The following is an 11,404-nucleotide window of genomic DNA, read 5'->3' as shown; positions in this document are numbered from 1 at the left end:
ACCAAGAAGGGCACTCTGCTGTCAACAGACACAGATAAAACAGTACTTTTCTTACTCCACATATCTGATTTCCTTTCGAGATTGCCCAAGGTCCCATGACTGATCTCACAACTGTCCACTGGTTAAGACATTTTCCTGCCCCACAGTTAAGACATCTTGCTTTTCTTTCTTTTTTTTTTTTACATCGAAACTTTATTATAAAAGCTGGAAGCAGATGTGGCAATTGTGTAGCTTGGTCTTCTTATGGGACTTCTAGCAGTGGGAGCGGAGCCTGTCCCTGACGCTTTGGCAGGTTTGGGGGAACCTATTCCTCATACTGGGTTGCTTTACCAAGCCTTAACACGTGGGGAGGAGCTTAATCCTACTCAACTTGATATGCGGTACTTTGTTGACACCAATGGGAAGCCTGCCCGTAGTAATTTTTTTTAAAAAAAAAAAGCTTAGAAGAGAAGTCATGCCATACAAAGCTCACACTGGAGATTTATTGGAAGAGGAGAGAGGAGTAGAGAAGGGGACAGAGAGGGAGGCAGAGACAAGTCCCTGGGGACAAGAATGGCGGACAAGAAAAAGAGAGGGAGGAGAGAGAGAAAGAGAAAGGGAAAGAGAAAAAAGAGAAAGCGATGGGAGGTGGACAGGCCCACCTTTTAAAAAGGAACATAGAGAATGTGCACAGGAGGTGCTCTTACTAGCTACCGCTGAGGATGCATCCTGTCAGGACCCTACGGGCAGGCCAGCACAGATGCCCAAATAGTAACACTGCCCCTTTCTGGACAGAAACAGAGGAGGAGTGGGTGGGGAGGTGGGGTGGGAGGAGAGGACAGAAGGGAAACTATGGTCAGGATGTTAAAATGAATGAATAAATGTAACTAATAAAACATATTTTAAAGAAAAAAGTTGGGAGCAGAATTTTTTTCTTTATTTTTTTTGTTTTTTTTTTTAGTTGTTGAAAAAAAAATTCAGCCTCCTCCCCATTTCCCATTTCCCTCCTCCTCCCACACATTGTCCCCTCCCCCCACTCCCTTCCCCCTCTCCCCCTCCCCCCCCACTCTATTCCCCCTCCCTCTCGAGACTGAAGAGCAGTCCAGATTCCCTGCCCTGCGGGAAGTCCAAGGTCCTCCCACTTCTATCCAGGTCCAGGAGGGTGAGCATCCAAACAGGCTAGGCTCCCACAAAGCCAGTTCATGTATTAGGATCGAAACCTAGTGCCATTGTCCTTGGCTTCTCATCAGCCTTCATTGTCCGCCATGTTCAGTTGGGAGCAGAATTTTACAAGAGCTTGTCCAACTGTACGAGGAGAATCATAACCTGGACTGTCTTCCAAGACGCAATTCTCTCCGTGCTACCGCCCCGTCTATCTTCCACCCGGCAGTTCCATCACTGCGCCCAGAAGAGAGAAATACAGCTTCAAAGATAACCCCTTGACTAATACAAAGGAATCTTCCAAAGAGGCTCAAAAAGACTCCGATCTAGCATCAACTAGTATCTTTGGAGCACATAGGGCATGAGAAAAAGAAAAGCCAATGAGAAAGGAAAAACACTGCATTTCGTTCTATTATCAAAGAGCAAGTAGCTTCAGAGACGATGGATGCAGTGCAGTGGCCATTCTCAACAAAATGAAGCTTGCGAGCCCTCCAGAACCTTCTGAGAAAGCCGAGCCAGCCTCGCTCTCAGAACCAACCACGGCCGCACACACAGCTTTTCTCACCGGCGGAGGCCCTCGGCGCCGAGCGAGCCAGACCGCTAGGTGTCACCCGAGGCCCGGCCCCCAGGGAACCCTAGTAGTTCCGGGTTGTCCGTGGCTCCGCTCTAGCCGCCAAGCTTCCGCCTCTCCCCTGCTCTCCGGAGCTGGGGGCGGGCGGGGGGCGGGCTTTCCGGGACGCGCGCGAGCAAGGTCAGACGCAGGTAAGGCGCGCGGACAGTCGGGGTCGCAGCCGAGGGCGGCGGCGGTGCGGGGCGATCCAGGTAGCTCCCCTGGTCGCTTGCCTGGATCCAGACGAGTCCGTTAGGGGCCCGCCCGGACGTCCCACGTGTACCCCACAAACACCCTGGCCTTTCCCTGCGTCCTGTGGGGAATTGAACCAACCAAGAATGCACTTCCTCTCCCCCAGTTAGCCCGCCCTCAACACTGTGGTTTTGTATGGGAGGTGCAGACTGTGTTTGTTGCTAGTTTTTATAAATGCAATTAAAATGGTACTTGAGAAAATGTATGATACCGCTCCAGCTCCATCACCTGAGTAGTGACCGAATCAGACAGCGGAGAATATGGGTGGTCCATAATGAACGGAATAAAGTTAATATCTATTCAGTGGCGTTCTTGCCCTGTGACCTAATGAAATAGTTGGCACCAATTTTTAAACACTCGTTCTGATTAGGTTGCTTCTCAGTAACAGCACATGTGCGTTCCTTGGGTCGTGATTGGGCAGGCACCCCGCCTTCAGTTTTGCATCAATCTCACAATCCAGGGAGACCATATGACTGTCTTCATTTACTTGGGGAGAGTATAGTGGCAGATGAGGACGGCAACGACAACATGACCTTTTATTTAAAAGCATAGAAAGGATCCTAGCTTCTCTACATCAAGTTCGGTACACTCTGTACTCTGCTTTGAGGAACTGAAGAAAGCTTCCAGGAAAATGCATGATGCACATCTCATACAAGTGGTTTACAAATTCAGATACAGCACACTTCACCTTTCAAAAAGGAAAAGCAAACCTAATCCAAAGCCAGCTACTGAACTAGAACTGATCTTTTAAATCAAATCTAGAAGCTGGAGAAATGGACCTATGGGTGGGTCCTATGGCTTACCGTGCAAGCATGGGTACTTGAATTGTATCCCCAGTACCCACGTTTAATAAAAACAGACAACAACAAAACAAAAGTGCTGGAATCTCAGGGACCTTTGCTTGGGAGGCAGAGCCTGAACTCACTCCTCAGCCAGTCACGCCCAATCCATGAGCTTTAGGTACGATGAAAGACCTTGTCTCCAAAAATAAGGCAGAGAACAAATGGGAACCTGATGATAACCACTGACCTGCACACACTGTAAATAAATGGAACAAATCAGACCCATCAGAAAGATAAGAAACTTGCCTTTTTATACCAAAGAAAAAAGATAAAGGAATTTTGAATTTTCAGATGTGGGCTTAATGTGTTTTCTTTGACATATTTAAGTAATTTGGTTTTGTTTCTCATTTTTAACAATCATTTTCTCCATAACTGTATTTTTATTTCGTTCACATTTAAAGAAACATGACGTTTCAAGGGGACTAATTGGGGAGCTGGAGAGATAGTTCAGCAGTTAATAGAGCATATTGCTCTAGCACAGGACCCGAGTTGAGTCCCTGTGTCAGGTGGCTCACAACTGCCTCTAACACTGGTCTCGGTCTCGAGCAGCGGTTCCCAATCTATGGGTTGTGACCCCTTTGGGACTCACATATCAAAAATTTACATTACGATTCAATACAGTAGCAAAACTAGAGTTATGAAATAGCAACTAAATTTTAGGTTGGGGTCAGCACAACATGAAGAACTGTGTTCAAGGGTCGAAGCATTTGGAAGGTTAAGAACCACTACTCTGGGTGATCCAACACCGTCTTGCCTCCTCAGGCCCTGTGCTCACATGCACATACTCACACAGATCCACCCACATAAATTTTTAGAAATTAAAATTTTTCACACTATTACGTAACTCCTAGGATAATTATATATGAATTAAAATCTAATTGACATGTAAATTATTTGACTTGATGTCATTTTTAAAAGTCATATTCTTCCATAAAGTTGAAATCCTGTAAGAAAGCATGCTAAGATCTTGAAAAGTCCTAATTTTTTTAATTTTATTTTACGTGTGTGTGTGTGTGTGTGTGTGTGTGTGTGTGTGTGTGTGTGTGCCAAGATGAAAAGGTATCTTGGGGGAGTCAGTTCTCTCCTTTCACCATGTGCGTTCCAGGGATCACACTCAGAGCGCAGGCCAGGTGGCAAGCACCTGAAGCTGCTAAGCCATCTTTTGGGTCTTATTTTTTCTTTCTTTCTTTTTTATTTAAAGTTAGAGATGGCGGGGGGGGGGGGCGGGGGGGGGGAGGGAGACAGCAATGTGTTAGTCTTAGGACTAGTAACTACAGAAAACAATCTTGTGTTTTTGTTTTGAGATGAGGTCTTCCCCACATAGCCCTGGCTGGCCGAAAACTTTTCTTAGAACAAGCTGGCCTTGAACTCAGAGATTCGCCTGCCTGTGCTTCGGAGTGCTAGACTTCAAGGCCACACCTGGCCTGTGTTGGTTTATTTGTGTGTTTGTCTGTACTTTAAGTTTCTCAGACCAGTGAGATAAAGACACCACAGACAAATCTAATGACCTGAGTTCAGTATCAGAGGCCCATATGGCAGAAGAACCCTAAATTGCCCTCTTCCCTCCATTGTGTATTGTAGCACAGGTGTGCCCACATCCTTGCATACAACATGGCACAAAATAAATAAATGAATGCAATTTTTAAAGCGTTTTTTTTAAAAAAAAAAAACACATCCTTTATTTTTAAACTTTTTTTTCCAAGTTCCTCTGTCATTTACTAGGATGTTTGTCTGTGTTATGGACAGAAACTAAAGCCATGGTGCTGGAAGTGGGGTTGAGTCAGGGTCTCGGGTCTAAAGAGGTTTATTCTCTTTCTTTGTCATAAAGACTTTGTCACTTCAGGACATGAGTTTTGTGGTCTGTGTTGCCATGGATTCTAATGTGATCTTATTACTGGTCGTATATCCCACCTGTCTACTACATTGCAAAGTGAGTATGGAATTACCTTAGCATCCTGTGCCGGCTTTGACTGTTTCTAGAGAGCCCTTTCCTCTCTTTCCTACCTATTGGGTTACCAAGGAGCTGGTAGCCCCACCCCCCTCGTCAGGCTTTGTAAATGAAGGTATCATTTCAGGTAACCAGCACACACAGCTACGCCTGAAATTTTATCAGGCGTAACCATGTGTGCGTGTGCACTCTCTCAAGGGAGGACGAGAAATCAACAGATGTGTCTGTGTGAACACACGAACGCCAGGCTTTCGGAGAGGTGTAGAGTTGTTCCTTTTTTGAGTCATCATTCACTGAGTATCGCTGCTCTACTTCTCACAGTATTGCTGCAACCTTTCTTTTCAGAGGAAAGGGAAAGTCAAATGTAGACAGAATGGCGGAGCCAGGAGGCAAAGCCAGGTCTCATACTGTAGCCTCTATTTAAGAATAAAGTGATTGGGAAGTCAAGATTCATTTTCCTTTAAATGCTAGTAACAAAATGATAGTTCCAGCCTGCCATAAAGTATCTCTGTAAATCTTCTGCAGTTACAATGGAAATCTATTCTTGTATTATACTGGTACTTAGACAAAAGAGGGCAAGTGAAACGAGTGCAGAAGCAATTTGTTTGTTTCAAACTTGTGTTTGGAAGACGATTCAAGGTCTTCAAAAAGAAAAGCATGCATAGAAACATGGCTGCTTCTGAAGACTTCTGGATACCTGCAAAGCCCTGGAGGGTTGTCATGCCTGCCGGTCATTATTTTCTACTTTGATATTAAACTGGTCATGACATTTTTTCCCCTGATAAAAATGAAACCCTCATTCTAATAGCACCAGCCCAAGCCCATCTGCAGCCACACAGCCAAGCAAGAGATGGCAGAGAAGTGTGTAAAAAAGGAGGAGCAAGGAAAGCTGAGTGAGCCCAGATCCCGTGATGAGGCTTCCAGTCTGACTCTTCTGCCTTTGCTAGCCTTTGGGTGGCACTGCTGGCCCAAGATCATCCAGTTGGCATTCAAGGTGGTAAATGCTTTGAGGCTAACATTCTGCAGTTGGATTCAGGTCAACCTCTGTTCTGTTTCTGTTGAAATAGCAGTAAAACTTTCTTCGAGCAAACTGAGTTTATTTCTTGCGAGCACTATTTTGAAGTTTTATCAGGTGTCCTACACCTAGCCTTGTCTTTCAGCAGGTGTGTGGGACCTTGTCTCTGCAGGTGGCAGGCGGTTTTATTGGCGTTCTTTCTTCCTCCCACACTCCTGGCATTTTTATTTTTGAAGTATTGGTTTGATGGAACCAGACTTTGCAAGGGTGATGTGCAAAACTTGAAGAGCTGTTTTGTTTTAGCGCCCTTCTCCTTGGGAGGTTTTGGTACAGTTCCTCCATCAGTTTTTCTCAAGATAGATTTATGCCTTTTTATGTTTAAAAACCAGCTCCTTTTTCTCTCAGCCAGACTGTCCCCCAAATAGTCCTTTAGCCAGCAAGTATTCTCATCTTGGCATGAAAATTTCATATAAATTAGCGTATTCTGCTGACAGTAGCCCATCTATCTGGCCTGGGATGAGATGACATGTTTATTCTACTAGAAGCATTCTTTTTATTGTTGGTGGTAAATATTTTTCACTTTTTCTTATGTCTGTGTCTGTGTGAATCCATGCCATTTGAGTGTGGTGCCCACAGAGGCCAAAAGAAGGCATCAGATCCCATGGAGCTGGAGTTAGTTCCAGGCACTTGTGAGCAGTCCAGCACGGGCACCATGAACTGAACTGTCCTCTGGAAGAGCAGCAGCAAGAGCTGTTCACTGCAGGCTGTCTCTCCAGCCCCCAGAAGCATTCTTCATTTTTACATGTCCATGTGTAGGGTTTTTTTTTCTGTCTATTAGCTATAATTTTCAATGCCCTAGTTATCATTCTTATGTCTGTTTCTACATTCTGTACCTCTGAAGGAAAAGGTGCTGTTGAGTTGGTCTGCATTACGGCTGATGAATAGCATCATAATTCCTAGGTGACTTTTGTTCAGGGATAACAGATCTTTTAAGCTGATGATCCTTATTTGAGCTGTTGAGTTTTGTTTCTATAGAACTACTGTCTGTTTTTCCCAAATGGCTTTCAGTTGCTAGGCAGAATTCAATCCAGTAACCTAGAGGCCAAATGACCTCATAACTCATTAGCAGTTCTCAGAGCCATCTGGTGCCCTTGAGGAGAACAGTGTTCAAAGGGCTGATAATAAAGACAACAGCATAATTACTTCTCTGCCATGATTACACCTTTAGATGGCAAGCAGTCAGCATATTTATCTGCAGATTGCCTGGGTGGTTGTTTCTGAAGGTATAATAACGATGCTATAGCAGAATAACTTGTTTCCCTGTCCCCTTCATCCAGCTTGCAAATAAGTAAACTTGACGACAAGTAAATAGCCTATTGAATCACAAATTGTAAGAAAGGCAATACACCAAAGCAACATAGTATATAAACACAAAATATAAAAACCACAGGCGTGAGGAAAGAAGTGGCTCCAGAGTGGATATGTCTCAACTCCAGGGCAGATCTTGCCAAAGGAACACGGTAATTCATGGGTGGCTTTCTGTGTTTCATTTTCTACAATGTTTACCAGATAAGTGCAAAATTTCTCACGCTCACCTATTAATCTCCTTTTCTCTAGGGAATCTTATACCTCACGGCTTAAGAAATGGCTTCGCTTTCAGAATATGCACTGCGCATGTCTCGTTTAAGTGCCCGAATCTTTGGTGAAGTGGCCAGGCCTACCGATTCAAAGTCCATGAAAGTGGTGAATATGTTCAGGGAGCAGCCCTTGGCCAAAAAGAAAGAGACTTGCGACTGGTATCCAAATCACAACACGTATTTTGCACTCATGGGCACACTCCGTTTCCTTGGCCTCTACAGGTGAGGAGAGATAAAAAGATAGGGCTTGTCAGAGGCGGTGTTAGCAGAGCAGCAAAGGAAAACAATTAGCCGGTCTCTCCCTGCAGTTCTGTGGCTCTTACGAGAGAGTCCGGGTACATCAAAAGGTACAGTGTGTGGGGGTAGGTGCTCTTTCAAAATTGCTTGTTGGAATTATGTCTAAAACATAGCCAGCATCAAATTGTACTGAGCTATAGAGAGACGTACAATTGCTCATTAATTAAGGGTGCTCTAAAAAGGATGGGGGTAGGGAGTAGGCCAAAACGAAGAGGAATAAAACGCACCAAGCACCATGCCTGCCAGAGCAGCTGGTTGTTGGTACAGAGGAACAGAACCCTGCCCCACACCTGATCCGCCTCTTACTGGGTGTGTGGGAGCCTCCATTCTCCGCTGGTGGCAGTTTTGTTGACATTCTTACTCCACCTACTCACTTCTGGCATTTTGATTTTGTGTCCTTGGTATATTAATTTGACTTTGATAAGCTGTAGTTCACTTTTAATGGTAATTTATAAATCACATAACTCTTAATACTGTGTTTTGTTCGTTTGGTAGGTCTAAGAAGTGAGTACCTAGGACCCTTGTAGAAAAAAAAATAGTAATAAAATACCAAGATGGTCGTTTTTCTTTAAAAAAAAATTTAAGAAAATTTCCAGACTAATAATACATGCCCCTTAAAAAGAACTAAAATAATATATTTCATTAAATTGAATTGTATACCATCTTTAAAATATAACATGTCCTAACTCCTAACTACTACCGTTTGTTGTAATATAAAATAAATAGTACAGCATGGTACTCATTCCAGAAAGCTAAAGGTTGGTATTCATTTATCCAACATATTTTTAAGTACTTTCCATGTACAGGTATTTAAGATGAATGTTAAAGGACCAACAGTAAACAAAACAAATGGATATTCTAAGTTAATAAATTATTAGAGATTATAATGTATGGCCTACTTTTGAGTGTCTAGAATTGCTAGGGACTATCTCCTTTGACATTAGTCTTGGCTCAGAAAATAAAACCTAATTTTATTATGACCCAGAATAAAATATCAGAAGCCAGATCCCATGGAATATTATAACCCCTAACAAAATCACATTCAACTATTTTAATATGTCTGTTTGATATTGTTCTTCATTTATTTGAAGAACAAAGCCCTAGCTATCTTTGGGAACAAGGGAAAAAATGCTAAATGTTTAGTTGTTCATTGAGAAGCAAAATTATTTTTATATGTTTAATCAGTAGTTATGGTAAATGATGCCTCCAATGGCCATCTGTAGCATCAGACAGGATGGATGTAGACATCCCTTCAATAAAGTCTGATATAAAAGCCTGCAGAAGAGGGAGGGAAATAAAATCAACCAAAACAGTTGATTCATCGGTTAACAAGCTGCCTTGCTGTGCTAGCAGCCTTTGTAGTTTTCTTTTGGTGGTGGGCAGAAACAGTGAGGGATTGAAGAATGGAAAAATGATGTAATGAATAATATGATGTGTTTTGTGACAGTGTTGAACATGCTGCAGGCGGGTGAGGGGACAGAACTAGCTAAGCAGGATCCAGAGTGCTGACAGAGCCTGTGGTGATCTGGGGAATAGGCATGGTAACAGCCTTAAACAGGGCAGTCAGGGTCAGCCCCAGAGAGGAGATTGAGGTTTAGGCTGAGGCTCGTGGGTAATGAGTGAACCCGGTGAGACCTGTAGAAGAGCTTGTGGGAAAGAGACGAGTGAACAAAGGCCTCTCTTACTGAGGCTGGATTGTGCCTGCAATGGCCCAGGAATAGTTTGGGCTAAGGGACCAGCTGGGAGACAGGAGGCAGGTCACAGGGGTCTGTGAGTGCTGTGGTAAAGAACAGGACTTTTGCCCTGGACAACAGAGTTTGGACAACATGATCTGACATCTATTTTGGATGAATTGTTATGGTTATATTGATAATTATTTGTCAGTCATAGCTAACCCCAATGAGGTCTGTGCTGTATTGTTCATCATGTTCATAGAATGAGATGTCAAATTCTATAAAATCAATCTTTTAAAAAAAATAGTTTAGTTGGGCCCAGCAAAGCATCCCTTTTTAATATATTTAGCCCATTTTATTAAATCCATTGAATAATGTATATTCAATCCATAGGCCATTACTGCTACCTGTTACAGAGGAGGAAACTACGGTGCAGTGGGAGAGCAAGGTCTCGTACCCAAAGTTACAGAGCTCCTGTCTGTCTGGTGGAGCTATGTTTTAAAACCAGGTTTACATGGGTCCCATGGCTTACATGTGTTTACATGTTTAAGCACGTCTTAGGATGTAGACATGTTACAGTTGTAGCCTTCTGCGCTGCCCACGTGTATAATTAGTCCTGGATGCTGTGACTCCTAGAAGGCTTTCCTTGATTTGCTGTTCATCTGTTTGAGCCTTTCCCAACAGCCTTTATGTGTGGGACATTCACTGCCATGCGGGCTGTTCTGCAGAACTGCCCATTTTTAGTAGATGCTGATTCCTAGGACAATCAGGATCTCTGTGTAGCTACTGAAAATTATATTCAAGTTTTGTTTTTCAAGACAGGGTTTCTCTGTGTAGCTCTGGCTGTCCTGGAACTCACTTTATAGAACAGGCTAGCCTTACAAAGATCTGCCTGCTATTGTCCAAATTTTACTCCTCTCAATGTTTAGTTTTTTTTTTTAGGTTTTGTTTTTGGGGTGTTTGTTTGTTTGTTTGTTTGTTTGTTTGTTTTTGGATACTGGGTATCTAACCCAAGATATTTATATATACCTATTTTATATAGAGAAATGTTGGATGGTGTATCTCATAGTTACATAGGTTTACTTGGTCTCACCTGGAAGTTTACTACTCTTTGTAGTATTGTGTCTTTGAAGGAAAACTGACATCTGAATTCTTACAACCCAGCCAGTCTATATGTTGGATATACTTTCTGTTCACCAAACTAAGCACATGCCCTAAAAAGCCATGCTCAACAGCCTAAGAGAACAGCTCTAGATTGGTACTTCTCTGGTGTGGTAAACATAGCTGTAGTAAACAATTTTTTGTTTTTTCTCTTTCCTCCTTTATCAAGAGATGAGCATCAGGACTTTAAGGATGAGCAAAGACGTCTAAAGAAGCTCCGTGGAAAGGTGAAACCAAAGAAAGGAGAAGGAAAAAGAGCTACAAAAAAGAAATAGTACCAGCTTGTCAAGAAAGAAAATTTCTTCCTCAATGACTAAGAAAGTGTATCTCATTATCTTTTCATATATTAGAGGAACGTGACCTTCCTCAGTAGACACCAACCCTGTGTTCACATCCACTTCAGTTAAACTGTAACTGGTTTCTTGAAGATATTCTAATTCTTCAAAATTATACTTACTTTGGTTTTGTAATATGAAGTTTACCTAATTCTCTAATGGAATGAATAAACTATTGTCTTGTGATTTGTTTAAGATGGGAATGAAATATTGTGATTTGTAAACAGAGACTGCTTATTTGTTTCCCTGCCACCTAGACCTGAATAATCACACAGAACCTATATTAGCTACAGCACTGTTTGGCAAATAGCTTAGGTGTATTCCTAGCTAGCTTCTACATCTTAAATTAACCCATTTCTATTAATCTGTGTATCGCCACGAGGCTGTGACTTACCAGTAGGTTCTGATGTCCTTCTCCTTTGGCAGCTACATGGCATCTCTTTGACCCTGCCTATTCTCTCTATATATCTCTGTTCAGATTTCCTGCCTGTCTT

General features: G+C 42.7%; 1 protein-coding gene across 2 annotated transcripts; it reads left to right on the top strand.

Annotated features, from left to right (window-relative positions):
- The first annotated feature begins 1,799 nt into the window (after positions 1–1,799).
- Positions 1,800–11,105, top strand: Mrps33 (mitochondrial ribosomal protein S33). 2 transcript variants are annotated; one of them, XM_075953657.1, is made up of 4 exons: positions 4,674–4,774; positions 7,145–7,327; positions 7,425–7,666; positions 10,745–11,105. In XM_075953657.1, the coding sequence occupies exons 3-4, from the start codon at positions 7,452–7,454 to the stop codon at positions 10,848–10,850; spliced, it is 321 nt and encodes a 106-aa protein (XP_075809772.1). In that variant the 5' UTR covers positions 4,674–4,774; positions 7,145–7,327; positions 7,425–7,451; the 3' UTR covers positions 10,851–11,105. The 2 variants fall into 2 exon arrangements, with proteins under 2 accessions (XP_075809770.1, XP_075809772.1); XM_075953655.1 differs by lacking the exons at positions 4,674–4,774; positions 7,145–7,327 and adding an exon at positions 1,800–1,902.
- Positions 11,106–11,404: the final 299 nt, after the last annotated feature.

Source organism: Microtus pennsylvanicus, chromosome 19, assembly GCF_037038515.1.
Source record: "Microtus pennsylvanicus isolate mMicPen1 chromosome 19, mMicPen1.hap1, whole genome shotgun sequence".
Lineage (NCBI taxonomy): Eukaryota > Metazoa > Chordata > Mammalia > Rodentia > Cricetidae > Microtus > Microtus pennsylvanicus.
The sequence above is the reverse complement of the archived record's forward strand: the minus strand, read 5'-3'. Positions and strand labels throughout refer to the sequence as shown.